Consider the following 17,552-nt stretch of genomic DNA (forward strand, 5'->3'; position numbering starts at 1 on the left):
TCTTACGCAGCTGCATTTTAAATCTGTTAAAAATGTATTAGTCACTTTATTCCGCATTCAAAATAAGATCTGAATATGTATTTTCAGCATCATAACTGAAAGACTTAAACTCTACATTTTTGTCAAGAAGTAGACACGTTGGTGTTTTCAGAGACAAGTGCTGAGAGCATCCAGAATTCCCTGATTGGTTTGATTGATTTTTTAATGGCTCCGTTTAAAAACCTCCTTGCAGGGCATATGCATATCCTGAATACGTTGTCCCAAAATCTAATGCTGCAACTAATAGGCACTTGTCACTTGTGGCACCCATATTCGGCTTTCTGTAATAACAAATATGTAGGCAGAACTATTACACCATTTATGACATAATATCCCTTTATATATCTTCTCATGTTAAAATAAGAACATAGTCATTATTGTTGTTTAACATTATAATGCCCAAATGAGGCCATCAACACTTCGAAAAAAGCTCAAATCAAACTTAAAATTACAGATGGTTCCTAGCATTGGTTTGAAAATTATTAAATGTTGCTTGTTCGTCAATCCCCCTCCCCAAACACAGACATACACACAAAACCAAACCTAAAGAAAATATTTAAATCTTATGTCACAGTCTTTTTTCCTTCTATTCGATTGAACCACATTCAATAGTTTACCCCTCCCCCTTTTTCCCCACGAAATCTACCCAAGTGGGCCTCTTGTTTAAGTCAACAAAATTGAAAAACTACCCAAAACTTTTTCATGTTGAAGAATTTGCTGTAATACAACTATCTAAACACAAGAAATACCATACCTTTCTTTTTTTTCTATACTGGTTTTTATACATGCCTACTTTATCATTGTTCTCAAACTGTCCTCGACACACCAATGCATATGTTTGAAATAAAACTGAAGAAAAAACAAAATGAATACTCAATTTGGTGTTTTTGGTAAGAATATTGATTACTTGTCACACCTAATCACAAAAATCCTTGTCATGATGGATAGTTTTAAAAAATTTCTACTTTTTAAACCAATTTTAACCCAAATATGGAAATTTCAATTAACCATGTAGTGTTGCAGATATGAAAAGTAGTTTAGACTCATGCAAAATGAACATTTTCTGAAAATCTTTTCACCAAAAGTTCATTTTATACATATTCTACCTAATTGTCCACAATTGAGCCATAAAAATAATAACCCTAAACAAAGCAATTACTTTTGTATGTAGCTGTCTCTTCAAATATTCACTAATTTTTAAGAAAAAATTGCAACTAGAATTTTCATCACAAGAAGAAGATCTTATTGAGGAAATATCTTTCTATGTTTTTTTTTAATTTAAAATTATGTATGAAATACCATCTGAATTTCAATTTGCCTCAAACTGTTATGCTTTATATCTATTAATACTTTTGAATGGTGTTTAGTATGAAAAAGCATAATAATTACATAATTTCAGTTTTTCAGTGTAATTTGATACCCCATGATTTTTTTCTCTTAAAAAGTACTTAAATCATGATGTTTTATCATAATGGACACACAAAAGTCCACATGAGCTATTAAAGACATTTGACAAAATTACCCTATGTCGGTTGCAGTCTTGTAATTTACTGCTCCATAGGCTTACATGCACAACAGCTGATCTTTGAAAATAAAAAAAATGAAAAATTCTACATAGAAAAAAAAATTCATGTATGTACTTATGTGAAATTGTGATATAATCGGGATAAAAGTGGGTCAAGCCACGAAGAATAAAAAGTTACACAATCAGGAAGTCAAAACCTTTTTTTTTACTTTCTGTTTGCTGTTTTCACTAGGCCGCACCACTTCCAGTAAACATGATATCCTTCCACTTTTCTGGATTGATATCCCCAAAAAGATGCTAGATTTTTTAAAAGTCTGTATATTTGTTTCAATCAGCATAAACTTATAATCGAACAGAATAAATTGAGTTCAGAAAAAAATGCACTATTTTTTCCCCCAATGTTTTGACATGCACCGGAAACCTGCACCGGAAACTGGAGCTGTGATACAAGGACCGGTACCTGATACGAGACGTCAGTATTTCTATTAATAGAAACATATATAAATATGATTAAGCGCTGGGCTAAGTACTTCCCGCTTCGATACTTGATTAAACGGATAGTTAAATTTTCATTCATAAAGTTAAGGTTAGTCTTTCATTTTATCACATTTTACGTGTATATAACATGTGCACATTTATTGTTGCTAACACATATACATGACGAAGCATCCATGATCACTTTTTCTATGTTGAGCGAGTGGTTAACATTGTTTACAAACATAGTCCCAAGTGGACAGTGTGATACCTACCATTGTTTTCATACCATTTCAAAATTTATAATTTCGTCAAGTTTTATGCTTCAAATTGGAAGTCGGGAGATACCACGACACTGTGGAGAGTTGCCTCATTGATAATCACATTTTTACATAGATCAGACTCAATCAAGTAGATAGACAATTTTTAGTATTATTTTGCTTCTTTCCTCGTGACTGTAATCCAATTGTGTATACACAGCGGTACGTTTCATTTAATTTATATTCTACCTGTTAACTTATGTTGTCGTACCCGGTCAAACTGTTACATGAGGCATCTGTACATTTTTTCTTTCTATTTTACATGATAAGCCTTACCTGTCAAAGTATATGTTTGAATGGTCATTTGTTGGTTAGTTATTTTCATAACACAACAGATCTGTAAGAAGACTTTTAAATTTTCTAAATCAAGACTTTTTTTCAACATTTATTCATATGCAGTCAAAGAAACAACTTTCGAGTTCGTTTCATTTAGATCATCATGATATTATGATTAATATTAGGGACCATATTATTCGTGCGTTTCGAAGCATCCATTAACACTTCTTTCTATGTTGATCGAGTGGTTAACATTGTCTACAGACATAGTCTCAAGTGGACAGTGTGTCACCTTCAATTGATTTCATACCATTTCAAAATTTATAATTTCGTCAAGTTTTATGCTTCAAATTGGAAGTCGGCGGATAAAACGACACTGTAAATGAATGTACAAAAAATTGGGTCAATAATTTTGAAGTAAAGTAGCGATTTGATCTAGCTGAAAAAAGGTGAAAAATAGTATTTCGGAAGCTGTCAATAGAATTCAAGACCTTCTTAATAAACAATTGTTCATATTTTGAATTAGAACTGACGAAGTTGTCTATACTTGTGACATAATTTGTCCAAAAAGTAGTACACCACACGGTAAACATATTATTGTGAAAACGCAGGTGGGATTTGTTAAATTTCCATGTATTGTTTAAAGAAACTAGACTGTACCCTCTGGCCCGTTTATTTACTACATCATATTGCTATACCCATCATTTATATAACATTCAAATGCACAGTAATTCAGTAAGTGTCAATGCCGAAATTGGGTCATGTGAATATTAGCGGCCATGCTGCGAGAACTCTCTGTTCTTTTGAATCCCTACGGACGTTTTTATTGAATTGTAGGAAAGGATACGAGACACTAACACAGTGACGTCAGTATTGCTATAAATAGAACCATATATGAATATCACTGAGTAATTGGCAAAATACTTTACGCTGTGATACTTGATTAAACGGATAGTTAAATTTTCATTTATAAAGTTAAGGTCAGTTTTCATTTTATCGCATTTAACGTGTATATTACACCTGTATAACATGTGCAAATTAATTGTTGCTAACACATTTACATGACTTATTAACTTTTATTATCTTTGTTTATTACCGCTGTTTTTATCAATAATTAAGTTCATATTCATTATTGAGACAAAACACTAAATTTGAAAGCCATACGGTAACACATAGTTGTGAATTTCTTTGCTATTTGGTCTTTTGTGGAGAGTTGCCTCATTGATAATCACATTTTTACATAGATCAGACTCAATCAAGTAGATAAGACAATTTTTCGTTTTATTTTGCTTCTTCCATCGTGACTGTAACCGAATTGTGTATACACAGCGGTATGATTCATTTAATTTCAATTCTACCTGTTAACTTTTGTTGTCATACCCGCTCAAACTGTAACATGAGGCAACTGTACATTTTTCTTTCCATTTTACATAATAAGCCTTACCTGTCAAAGTATATGTTTGAATGGTCATTGGTTTGTCAGTTATTTTCATCACACAAAAAATCTGTAAGAAGACTTTAACCTATAATGGTTTAATTTTTAAATTGATACTTGGATGGAGAGTTGTCTCATTGGCACTCACACCACATCTTCCTATATCTATTTAAAACTTTAACAGTCAAGATTTTTGTCAACATTTATTTATATGTAGTCAAAAAACAACTTTCGAGTTCGTTTCATTTCGACCATCAAAAAATGATGATTAATATTATGGACCATATTATTCGTGCGTTTCGAAGCATCCATTATCACTTTTTTCTATGTTGAGCGAGTGGTTAACATTGTCTACAAACATAGTCTCAAGTGGACAGTGTGTCACGTTCAATTGTTTTCACCATTTCAAAATTTATAATTTCGTCAAGTTTTATGCTTCAAATTGGAAGTGGACGAATAAAACGACACTGTAAATGCATGTACAAAAAATTGGGTCCATAATTTTGAAGTAAAGCAGTGATTTGATCCAGCTGAAAAAAGGTGAAAAATAGTATTTCGGAAGCTGTCAATAGAAATCAAGACCTTCTTAATAAACAATTGTTCATATTTAGAATTAGAACTGACGAAGTTGTCTATAATTTTGACATAATTTGTTTCAAAAGTAGTACACCACACGGTAAACATAATATTGTGAAAACGCAGGTGGGATTTTTTGAATTTTCATGTATTGTTTAAAGAAACTGCACTACGTAAAGACTGTGCCCTCGCCATGGGGCAAGTTTATTTACTATATCATTTTGATATACTCATCATTTATATAACATTCAAATGCACAGTAATTCAGTATATGTCAATGCCGAAATTGGGTCATGTGAATATTAGCGGCCATGCTGCGAGAACTTTCTATTCTTTCGAATCCTTACGGACGTTTTTATTAAATTGAAAGAAAGGATACGAGACACTAACAGAGTGACGTCAGTGTTGCTATAAAAAGAACCATATATGAATATCATTGAGTAATCAGGAAAGTACTTCACGCTATGATACTTGATGTAACGGATAGTTAAATTTTCATTTATAAAGAAAAGGTTAGTCCTTCATTTTATCACATTTTACGTGTATATAACATGTGCAAATTAATTACCATTTTGGAGTAATTCCCTATGAGCGTAGTCCAGGCGATAAGACATTGACATATTAAGGAATTAGAAAGAGAAAATGAACTTAATTAATAACATTTGATAATAATGGTAAATAAATAACCAATTTGAAGACTTATAAAAGTTTAAATTCATAAAAGTTTGACCATTGTTACTTTACGTTGTCATTGTCGTGACGTGACGTTGTTGATGAAATACAATAAGGAGGCGGGGCTTATAGGTTAGTTGGGGTCATTGACGTATAAAGCTAATGTTAATACGTATAGCTTTATCTGTATAGTAAAATAGCTGATTGCGGTATAAAAATTTACATCAAAATTTAAATTGTTTATTACGTGCATTAATGTAAGAAAGAAATGTGGAATTTAACTAAAAAGTATGTTTTATTGATAGATCCATGTAAAATTGTTGACTTGTAGAAATACTCCAACTAGTGAACAAGTAAGCAAATGTTACACAAGATAAAGGAGTTAAAGGTTCAGTTGATTAAACAGTATAAACATTTGCCATTTACCTCACTACAGTTTTTGGTTACGGTATCGGTTTCGGTTTTTGGTATCGGATTCAGTTTTGTTATCGGATTATGGTGAACATGTCTAGTGACGGATACACGTCATTATTTTCCCTCTGTGAGCCGCTTACATTTTTAAGTGTTCTATACGTCTAAGGACTACGTCATAAAGTATCGTTGTTTTATGATGACGATGTTGAGGTTTCATTTGGGGTAAAAACATTGTACTTAATCCGGTAGTTTTCTCAACGCATGCTGACATCTCTGTATTGTTATCCAATCACAAAACCCGACACATTTGTAATCCGTAACAAGTCAAGAAGGGTACAACATCGACATAAAATAACTATAAAATGAAAAATTATTAGATATTTCGGATAACAGATATCCTTCTTCCATAATAGCACGATGTCAAATGCATCATGTCAATATATTCAAAATGAGACGATATCAAAATCTTGATAAACTTATACAATTTAAGCGAACATTATAGACGTTGGTACAATTTTAAAAGTTCCAAACACGGCGCAAAGACTACAAAGATATGCTAAAATAAAAATAGTTATTTGCGATGTGAACTGACACAACTCTAAATTTTCAAAGGTGGTGGTAGTTGAAATGTTACACCTACAGCATGGATAGCAGTCCTCATATAAAAAAACAAAAATGTCTTAACCGATCCAAGTTGATATACTATTTCAAATTTGATAACGGTAGGGCATTTGCAAAAGAAACTACATATTTAAGGTAGTACACTACAAAGATTTTTTTATTTCCAATCACTAACCTTAAAAATGTTGTAGCTTTCTTATTAATGTATAAAAAATAATAAAGAAGTATATATATAGATAGATAAAAAATAATCTTTAAAATGAATGCAATATTTTTATTATGCAATCATTATTTAATCAATTATTATGTAATTAGTTGCAAACTTTCGGTCACTTCACTTGAATGAATTTATCTCAATCATCTCTTTAACTATAACGAAATTTTAATCAACACATCATGGGCTTCAAATGGATGTCTCAAATTGTCACCATGGTATTCCATTCTCTCATAAATCCCGTATTAGTGTGAACATTCTAGCCACATAAAAGAAGATAATGTTTAATTAGGTGTAAAGTTTATTCTATACATTCTATCTAAAATTTGAGACACTCTTTTGTAGATAATAGCCATATGAACAACATATAATAAAATCAACTCTCTAGGAATACCTATGCAGAAACTAATTTCCATGGAAAATATTTTAAACACAGTTAACATTATAATTGGTTACATAATTGTTGCATAATACTAACATTACATTAATTTGAAAGAGTAATCTGTTAGATATCCATAACTACCACTTTTATAATTTTTCAAGCATTATTAAGAAAGTTACAGCAGTTTAAAACTTGGGAGATTGAGTTATAAAATCTTTGTATTGTGCTACCTTAAGCCTCCCAAACGAATAGCAGCTTAATAATGATTAGTAACAATAAGTAAAGTTTTATTTATTAAGGTAAAATAATTGGACGTGGCTTCGTACCTGTACATCCGTTCCAAATGAATGGAGCCCTGTAATTTAAACTGATATGCTTTTTTAAAAAAATCTGCAAACTGTTAAACCAGTGAGGCAGCCGGAGTTACTGGAAAGAAATGATGGTATGAATTAATTTTTTTTTTTTAAAAAGTGATGACAGGAAAATGAGCGACTTGCCCACATATAAACTAACGCAAAAATGTTGATGAAACTCCACATAGGTTTCTCAAGCTTTGATGTTTTACATTATAATATCCCTCAATGTTGACGACATCAACACCAACTATGGGATGGAAAACTGCTTTGTGTCAATTCCATATCTTTCGACCCATGCGATATAAAAATAAACGAGCATTTAAAAGACGAAAACAAGTATCGATATTTTTTCTGTTACGATAACAAATTGTACACTGCATTTTTAATAATACACGATATGGCTTTAGCATGCCTTTGCAAACAGAATCTTACACATTATGTACAATAGTCATTTTGAAACTTCACAAGTTGTATGTAATGCTGCCGAAATTATACATTGCTTATTGTATTAAAAGATGGCTGAGCACAAGTCTTGATAAATAACAAAGATAGTTCAACTTCTGTTACTTAAGAAGACATCAGGAAGAATAAAAACACATTAAATTGCAATTCGCTCAAATATGTATGTAAATTTATTTTGTCGTCCATCAAACGTTTTGTGTAGAATTTCACTACTATTTTGACGAAAATGCCTAGTCTGTGTTTGATAACTATATAAATAATGTTGAGTTTTTCATTTTCGATTTTGAAAGTATTTAGTCAAATAATTTACAGGACCATCAAAGAAAACTGCAATTTGCCTATTTATCAAAAAAATAGGCCATAGTTGACACGTGTACATATACTACAAACCTCATTCAGTAATATACTGTATTCCTATGTTATATTTCATTAATATTCAAACAAAATATTTTTTTCTACTTCAGGAAAATTTAAATATGAACCCGACGAACTTAAAATCTAGCTTTGTTGGTAAGTTGACCTGCATTATTATAGTTTTGTATTATTAGTTGCTGTCTTTGTACTAGTTTTCAGTAGCTGCTACAAATCTCATCTCGGTACTTTGCGTTTTGAGTCATTTTGTTAGTTTATTTTTGTGTGCTGTGTGTTGACCTTATTAGTCAAGCCTTACACAGCTATTGTTGACTAACTTGCTATCTGAAATGTGTTTTGTAAATAGATGAAGGCGGTTTATTAACCTAAATTTGATAACGTCTATGCTACATGGTCTGATCTGATATGGTATAATTGGCGAGCAGACTTCATATTTTTATATTTATGTACGTTATTATAGTATCAATTTACGGTTGTTTTTATAATAGCCCTGTTAAATTGATTAAGGATGCTTGTTTTCCCCACTATGGAAAATTGAAACCCCTACCCCTAATAGGCCTCAGATTTTCAAATTGACTTACCTATTCAAAAACTAATTTTTAATGATGCTTTAATAAGTTTTTGGTACGAAGACAAAAAAGGATGGTTTTAATTTTTTTTTTCTTATCCATGGTACTACTTACCACTACCGTGGAACCCTGAACTCCCTCCTATCATAATTCAGATTTGAAAATGATGATATAATTTTTAAACTACTTTTACCATAATGTTATGTTCTCATTTGTATCTTGGCGGTTAAGTTTTTCTTACCGGGAGTACAAGTTTTGATGGGGGGGGGGGGGGGGTTAATTTCCCGTTATTGGTGTTCAAAATATCATATGAAACGGGGTCAGTGGAGCATTGTTGATCACTCTAATGAATTGAAGTCAACGTTGACAATTTTTTCGTGTGCAATGCGGATTGTCCATATATTTAACCAATTATTCTGTTTATTTTGTTCACACATTGTTGTCAATATAGTGGAATTCTATGCGTGTGAAGCCAGGAATATGGTAGTTATTTTCTATTCGGCTGATATTTTCCAGCTTTTAATTTGGACATTCGATAAAGGACTTTCCTAAAAGGTTACCAATTCAACACTGTAATAAGATCATTTAATATTGTTTTTATTGGTATAACTATTGATTTTGTTATCAGTAAATTAAAAGCAAACTAGATATTACTAGTATGTGATATACATATACACATTCATGGATCTACAATCTGTCGATACCTGTAACTTGGCATTGCACACGTTCATGTTTTTCTCTGGCTGTTTATGACGTCTTTACACTAAATCCATTGGATGTTGGATGTGTACGGATTGATAGTTTAGTCTTAGATGCATGATTTTCTTTATTAGTTATTAGTGGCTATGAGCTAGCTGTCAGATAACTGCAAGTACTTTCAGATCTGTTCCTAGTGTCTTTTTGTTGTCGGGATGTACAAGTACTCGGCCACGTCCACTTGTATTTTTGTCCATCTGACGGGTTAAGCCTTTTTCAACTGATTTTTATACGACCGCAAAAATTAAAATTATTTTGGTCGTATATTGGTATCACTATGGCGTCGTCGTCGTGGGCATCCGAAGACTTGTGGTTTTCGCACTATAACTTTAGTATAAGTAAATAGAAATCCCTATGGAATTTAAACACAAGGTTTATGACCATAAAAGGAAGGTTGGAATTGATTTTGGAAGTTTTTGTCCCAACATATTAGGAATAAGGGGCCAAAAAGTGCCCAAATAAGCATTTTCTTGGTTTTCGCACTATCACTTTAGTTTGAGTAAATAGAAATCTATGAAATTTTGACACAAGGTTGATGACCACAAAAGGAAGGTTGGGATTGATTTTGGAAGTTTTGGTCCCAACAGTTTAGGAATAAGGGGCCAAAAAGGGCCAAAATAAGCATTTTCTTGGTTTTCGCACTATAACTTTAGTTTAGGTAAATAGAAATCTATGAAATTTTGACACAAGGTTGATGACCACAAAAGGAAGGTTGGGAATGATTTTGGGAGTTTTGGTCTCAACAGTTTAGGAATTAAGGGCCAAAAAAGGGCCCAAATAAGCATTATTCTTGGTTTTGGCACAATAACTTTAGTATAAGTAAATAGAGATCAATGAAATTTAAAAACAATGTTTATGACCATAAAAAAAAGGTTGGGATTTATTTTGGGAGTTACCGACCGTGCAAGGGCTGTATAGCCAGTCAAGGTCGTTAAAAACTTCTATTTATTGTTTTGGTAGTTTTGGTCCCAACAGTTTAGGAATAAGGGGCCCAAAGGGTCCAAAATTAAACTTTATTTGATTTCTTCAAAAATTGAATAATTGAGGTTCTTTGATATGCCGAATCTTACTGTGTATGTAGATTCTTTATTTTTTGTCCCGTTTTCAAATTGGTCTACATTAAGATCCAAAGGGTCCAAAATTAAACTAAGTTTGAATTTAACAAAAATTGAATTCTTGGGGTTCTTTGATATGCTGAATCTAAACATGTACTTAGATTTTTGATTATTGGCCCAGTTATCAAGTATGTCCAAATCGGGGTCCAAAATGAAACTTTGTTTGATTTCAACAAAAATTGAATTCTTTATGTTCTTTGATATGCTGAATCTAAACATGTACTTAGATTTTTTATTATGGGCCCAGTTTTCAAGTTGGTCCAAATCGTGGTCAAAAATTAGACTTTGTTTGATTTCAACAAAATTGAATCCTTGGGTTTCTTTGATATGCCGAATCTAAACATGTACTTAGTATTTTTATTACGGGCTAAGTTTTCAAGTTGGTCCAAATCGTAGTCCAAAATTAAACTTTGCTTGATATTAACAAAAATTGAATCCTTTGGGTTCTTTGATATGCTGAATTTAAACATGTATTTAGATCAAATTGGGGTCCAAAATTCAACTTTGTTTGATTTCGATTTTGTATATATGGGGGTTCTTTGATATATGCTCAATCTAACCATGTATTTAGATTGTTGATGTTTGGACCCGGTTATCATATTGGTCCACATTGAGGTTTAAAGGGTCAAAAATTGAACTTTATTTGATTTCATCAAAAATTGAATTCTTGGGGCTCTTTGATATTCTGAATCTAACCATGTGTTTAGATTTGGGATATTGGACCATGATATAGGTAATGTCCAATTTAAAATTAAATAAAGGCAACAGTAGTACATGTATACCGCTGTTCAAAACTCATAAATCCATGGGCAAAAAACAAAATCGGGGTGACAAACTAAAACCGATGGAAACGCATTAAATATAAGAGGAGAACAACGACACAACACTAAAATGTAACACACACAGAAACGGACCAAGCATCAGACAAAATCCCACGAGAATAACAAATATAACATCAAAACCAAATACATGAATTTGGAATAGACAAGTACCGTGACACGTCTTATCGCAATGTGAATTTACACTCAAAAATAAAAGATAACAAACGACGCAACGTCAAAATGTAACACACACAAAAACGAACTATAATATAACAATGGCCATATTCCTGACTTGGTACAGGACATTTTTAAAGAAAAAAATGGTGGGTTGAACCTGGTTTTGTGGCATGCTAAACCTTCCTCTTTTATGGCCATGTGAAATATAACATCAAAATGACAACACAACACCACAGGACTACAATATAAAGTTTTTAAGTTTAAGTTCTTAGACCACATTCATTATGTGTCAGAAACCTGTGTTGTATCAAGTTTGAATGCTGTGTCCATACTTGCCCCAATGTTCAGGGTTCAACTATGCGGTCGTATAAAGCTGCGCCCTGCAGATCATCTGGTAATAGTTCGTTCTGATTCTGTACTGTTATACTACTGTCCTAGGTAAGGGGGAGGGTTGGGATCCCGCTAACATGTTTAACCCCGCCACATTATTTAAGTATAGGAGCCTGTAATTCAGTGGTTGTCGTTTGTTTTTGTGTTACATATTTGTTTTTCGTTTGAATTGTTTTACATTGTCTTATCGGGGCCTTTTGCAGCTGAATATGCGGTATGGGTTTGCTCATTGTCGGAGTCCGTACGGTGACCTATAGTTGTTAATGTCTGTGTAATTTTGGTCTCTTGTGGACAGTTGTCTCATTGGCAATCATACCACATCTTTTTTTTATATTTTCGTTTTGAATTTCCTTTGAGTTCGATATTTTTGCTATTTTACTTTTTGAATGAGACCAAGGTGAGTCATTGATAAAGACATGCCACTACAATACAAAGATATAAACAGTATAGGGGTCTTTCTATATCCCCTCTTCTTGGATCAATAACCCCTAAACTCACTCCCAGCCTTCTCTTTGTAGTATGCAACCTTGTATTCAATTTTGTGAGATCCATACAATTAAACACAAGGTGCTGTCAGGAAACTAAAAAAAATGCTTGTTTTTGGTCCTTTTTGTCCATTTTTACTGAATGATTGGGACCATATTCAATTTTAGCCTTCTCTTTGCAATATGGAACATTGTGGGACAATTTCAGAGGGTCCATACACTAACGCAGACACAAACGACGCAGACGATAACATCATAACGTTATACGAACCCAAAAATAGTCGGTCGTATAAAAACAACAGACAATAAAGGTACCGAAATCTGACAAATAACTTTCATAATTTGATAAACAGTAAGAAGTTCCTCCGGCTCCACTAATGACACGTGTTCTGCTAAAAATTGCAGTAAAACTACAGATATAAGTTCCCTTCGGTTATGTTTCAATCAATGCAAGGATGATTAGTAGTGGCTACGTCATTATGGTACGTGTTTGCGGTTATCAGTGACATATCTATTCAATAAAGGTCAACCAAAATCAATCTGGTGTCTTTAACTAGGGGCTCCCAAGAGCCTGCGTCGATCATCTGACCCTACTTTGGTTTGGTACTTTGGTTTTTGAAACCATGTTAAAAAAGATAAAAATCATAATAGATACCTGAATAATAATTGAGGCAAAATCAGGTTAAATATTTGCCCCGTAATTTAAAATGTAAAACAAATCCTGGTATCAATCGTAAGGGACATTTATGCCATGTTTCATTTCATTCCATTCAATGGCTCCCTTAAAGAAGATATTTGTATGTATTTCCAATAGTATCCTATGTTAAGATGAGTCTCCCACTGGCGGCCATGTTAGATGATGGCTCAGCTTCAAAGTAACAACACTTGGTCAGCACCTGAAAAGTAACATTCATGCCATGATTGGTTTCCTTCCATGCAGTGGTTCTCTAAAAAAAAAGACATTTGTATGTATTTCCCATAGGGTCCTGTGTTAAATTAAGTCCCCCGCTGGCGGCCATCTTGGATGAGGGATCGGCTCAAGTAAAAACACTTGGTCAGCAGATCATAAGATACATTGGTGCCATGTTTGGTTCCATTTCATTCAATGATTCTCTAGAAGAAGTTCAAAATGTAAAAAGTTAACGACGACGACAACGACGACGAACACAAACGAGGGACAACAGACGCCAAGTGATGAAAATAGCTCACTTGCATATATCGGTCAGATTTTCTTTATTAAATTGGCTACGTAGAAATGAAATGCTTAAATGTTGGAAATTGTAATTATTTATCTTGTTCAAATTCAATCCAAAACCACAAGTCAATTTAATGCAGATATTTGAAAGTTTGTGTAAAGATTCTATTTCTTCACTGGTAGACATGCTTATTGAAATGCAATATAATGTATTCTAGATTTAGTCAACCTATACAAAATCCATAACAGAGATGCGTAACATCATTTTTTTCTTTTAATTTATATAATTCATAGTGGAAAAAAGTAGCCATGTAAAAATGCCCGAAAATCTTTTCGATATAATGCAAAAGAAAATATATGGATCAACGTAAAACAAAGTTTAATTATAGTAAACAATTATAAACACTTTATTTATTTCATGTGTCCGAAGTAAATGTTTCTACTTTAAAGCGTACACAAATGTCAAGAAAAAAATTCATCAGTTTTTTAAACTGTTTATTGCATTATGTATGAGACTGTCTCCTTATTGATAAAAGCAAAACTGATCCATTACAGACTAACTGATCATAAATGCAGGCTATTACGGACTTTCAGTCACCACCAATTTAAATTCATTCTTGGGAAAATAAAACTTGGTTTATTTGACCAAGTTGTCAAGTTAACAATTAATACATTCAATGGCCAGGATGTGCAACAATTGATATTTAATTTTGAGTGTAAAATGCAGAATTAAATATTGTATTTTATATCCCATAAATGAATTTGAAGAGGGGTAACAATAAAACTTTTTTTTTCATTTTTATACGACCGCAAAATTTGAAACTATAAATATCTAGGACATCTTTTTTTTGCTTCCAAAATTTTTTCTTCATCTCGATATGATTTGTATCAAAGGGGTTAAAATATAGCTTTGTTCAAGTTTAAAAGTACTTTTGGTGAAAACTTCCCTAAAATTCATAGTTGTTTACATATCTTTGACCACACAATAATGCCGATTTTAACATATGGCTAAAAATATTGGGAAATTGTGCTTTGAATTTTGAATTTGCTCTTGCTTTGAAATAAGAGAAAATTTGCATTTCAGAAACTAAATATACATGTAGTAGTGATGTATTTTTTTTTATAAGAGAGGCTTATATATTCTATTTTAGTTATTTTTGTTAAAATTTACTTTTTTACTTTGTTGGTCTTTTAGAAAATGTTGTTTGTGCTGTATTAAGAACTATCTACCAAGAAAATTGTTTTACAGGTACACGTATACAAATTGCGGTTTTTATCCAACGCAATCATAGGTCTGAATGCTGTTTTCAATTCAGACTTGTTTATAGCATAAACTATAAAGTAATTATGTTTATACATGTGTATATATATATATATATATATATATATGCACTGAAACGGGCCCTTTTATTATTTTCAATAACTATTATTATTCTTCTTATTCCGATATTAGTATATTAGAAATGAGTCTGTTAGTTTAATTCAAACGCGGATATTTCATCATATTGTACATTGTATTATACTGCATATATGGCAATATGCCAATCAATCCCGAATTAAAGTAATACACAAACCATCTCAATTATAAATGGAACTTAATTAATTAAACTTTCAAAATCTTTTGCATAAATTGCTCTCATTTTGTATTTGTAGTGTGGAATAACAAAGGTGGAGCTGGAAAAACTACCCTAACATTTCATCTTTCGACAGAATATGCGATACAAAATCCAAAAGTTAAGGTAGTAATTTTTGATTTGTGTCCACAAGCGAATATTTCTGCAGCTCTACTTTCGAATAAAGACGAGAAGGACGGAGGATTTAGAGGAGATGATATGGTAAGAGCGATACCAGACGGCAGAAAAGTAAGTTGTTCTGATATAGATGGAAAAGTCAAGACTTATGACCGAACTGTGAGTGGATATTTGATGGCACAGAACGATATAACAAAAATTAAACATTCCGAGTTTCTTGTACAACCTGCTCTAGAAGTCCACCCAAATAAATTTATCAGTGAAAATCTTTTTCTTCTTTGTGGAGATCAGTATTTGGAAGTTATTTCTAGAGGCTTAGATAGCGAGAGGATCCTTCTTAGACCGCAGAGTACAGATGGGCCATGGAAAAAGATTACTTCGTATATGAAAGTATTTAGAGATGAATTGGTTAAAAGCGATCCCACCAGTAACTACGTGTTTTTCATAGATACCAACCCGAGTTTTTCCTTTTACACGGAACTAGCTATTACGGCTGGAACACGTCTCATCGTTCCTATAATGTCGGATGATTTTTCCCTTTCTGCCGTGAAATCAATATTTTATTTGTTGTACGGAGTTGAGATTGATAATAAGAGAGATGTACGATATCGTACTTGGAAAACCTTCGAATTTTGGGATCGAGCAAATACAGAAAAAATTAAAGTACCACAGATTAGCCTTGTTATAAACAATAAGATTATACCGTATGCTGGCAGGAGTGCAACAGCAGTTAGCGCCAAGCAACAGGAAATACAGAGGTATTTAGATAGGGTTCGTAGTGAGAGGCCAGAAATATTCGATGTACCGAAAGATACCAATACTGCTGAACCTATGGATACCAGTGAATTGGAGTCCAACGTATCTATTTTAGAACTTAAAGACTTTCATTCGATAGCAGTCACATCGCTTCACTTAGGTTGTCCGTTGTCAAAGCTTCCGAGAAAGATTGAAATTGATGGTGTCAATATTCCAAAACCCACTCAGAATAGAGATGCATATTTGCCTGGTCTTCTTGCAATTGTAGAAAAGATTAAAAAACTGACAACCTGTTAGTGATTTCAACAGAGTCAGATGACATTTCATACCGTGCCTCAAATTGTATTTTGAAAATCTTTATAACTTGGTAACATATATCTATATTGATCATTGTGTTTTAGTTTGTGTTATATTTTGTTTGGGTAGCGTTCACAAGCAACTGTTGTTGGGAGTCTTTAAATTTCCTTTATAGCACTGTTGGTTATGGTCTTTTTATTTATTAATTCCACGAACATGGGGAATTTATTTTTATCAAGCTGTTCACGCGAATTGCATAACAATTAGAAACATTCCGACTAAATGCAGTCCAGTCTAGTATGGTCGACCTGATTTTTCAGTCCGTGGGTGGACAGACCAGATTTTCGAAATATTTGATATTTAAAATATGGCGGGAAAAGGCTGACTCGGACTTTTATCTTATATTTGCATTGGTATTATTTGGGTCTCAAATCAAAAGAAAGAAAATCAACAATCTGCCATAATTTTGGTAAATGACCTTCAAGAGCTATTAAATCTTGTATGAAGAAATAAATGGGTGTTATGGGGCAAAATATTTTACCTTGTATTGTATGGAAAAACACCAAAGAGTCCGAATATTTGACACAAATGTCAAAACCTAACTAACCTAACCTTAACTAAGGCCGTGTTTGATTACAAAGAATCCGGAACGGTGTTTGAAACCAACACGTCATTTTACAAGATTTCCTCGGATATAAGAAACAGTGAATATTGTCCCGAAACATGATTTATAGAGTTAGAGATGGCCGGGTTTAACCGCTTCACTTTACTTACATCAGTACTTCTATAGACAGGTACCTTTAAAATACACACAAAGAAACAACAAGTGTCTGCGTTACAAATTTCCAAATATACTTAGCTTTAAAATGTAAAACGTGAATATGACAAAAACAAGTCTGAATGAGTGTGAATATGACAAAAACATGTGTGAATGAAGGTGAATATGACAAAAACAAGTCTGAATGAGGTTGAATATGACAAAAACAAGTCTGCATGAATGAGGGTGTATATGACAAAAACATGTGTGAATTAGTGGGAATAAACTAAGAGTGATATCGAGGGAAACACATATAAAAATATCATCACATTGAGAACCCACAAA

The 17,552-nt window shown here is 32.6% G+C and overlaps 1 protein-coding gene across 3 annotated transcripts; it reads left to right on the forward strand.

Moving 5' to 3' along the window:
* Positions 1-2,023: 2,023 nt before the first annotated feature.
* Positions 2,024-16,546, forward strand: LOC139520418 (uncharacterized). Of its 3 annotated transcripts, none has more exons than XM_071313012.1 (3): positions 2,024-2,150; positions 8,231-8,276; positions 15,300-16,546. In XM_071313012.1, the coding sequence occupies exons 2-3, from the start codon at positions 8,243-8,245 to the stop codon at positions 16,448-16,450; spliced, it is 1,185 nt and encodes a 394-aa protein (XP_071169113.1). In that variant the 5' UTR covers positions 2,024-2,150; positions 8,231-8,242; the 3' UTR covers positions 16,451-16,546. The 3 variants fall into 3 exon arrangements, with proteins under 3 accessions (XP_071169113.1, XP_071169114.1, XP_071169115.1); XM_071313013.1 differs by lacking the exon at positions 2,024-2,150 and adding an exon at positions 3,467-3,614; XM_071313014.1 differs by lacking the exon at positions 2,024-2,150 and adding an exon at positions 5,057-5,157.
* Positions 16,547-17,552: the final 1,006 nt, after the last annotated feature.

This window comes from Mytilus edulis, chromosome 4 (assembly GCF_963676685.1).
Source record: "Mytilus edulis chromosome 4, xbMytEdul2.2, whole genome shotgun sequence".
NCBI classification, from domain to species: Eukaryota; Metazoa; Mollusca; class Bivalvia; order Mytilida; family Mytilidae; genus Mytilus; species Mytilus edulis.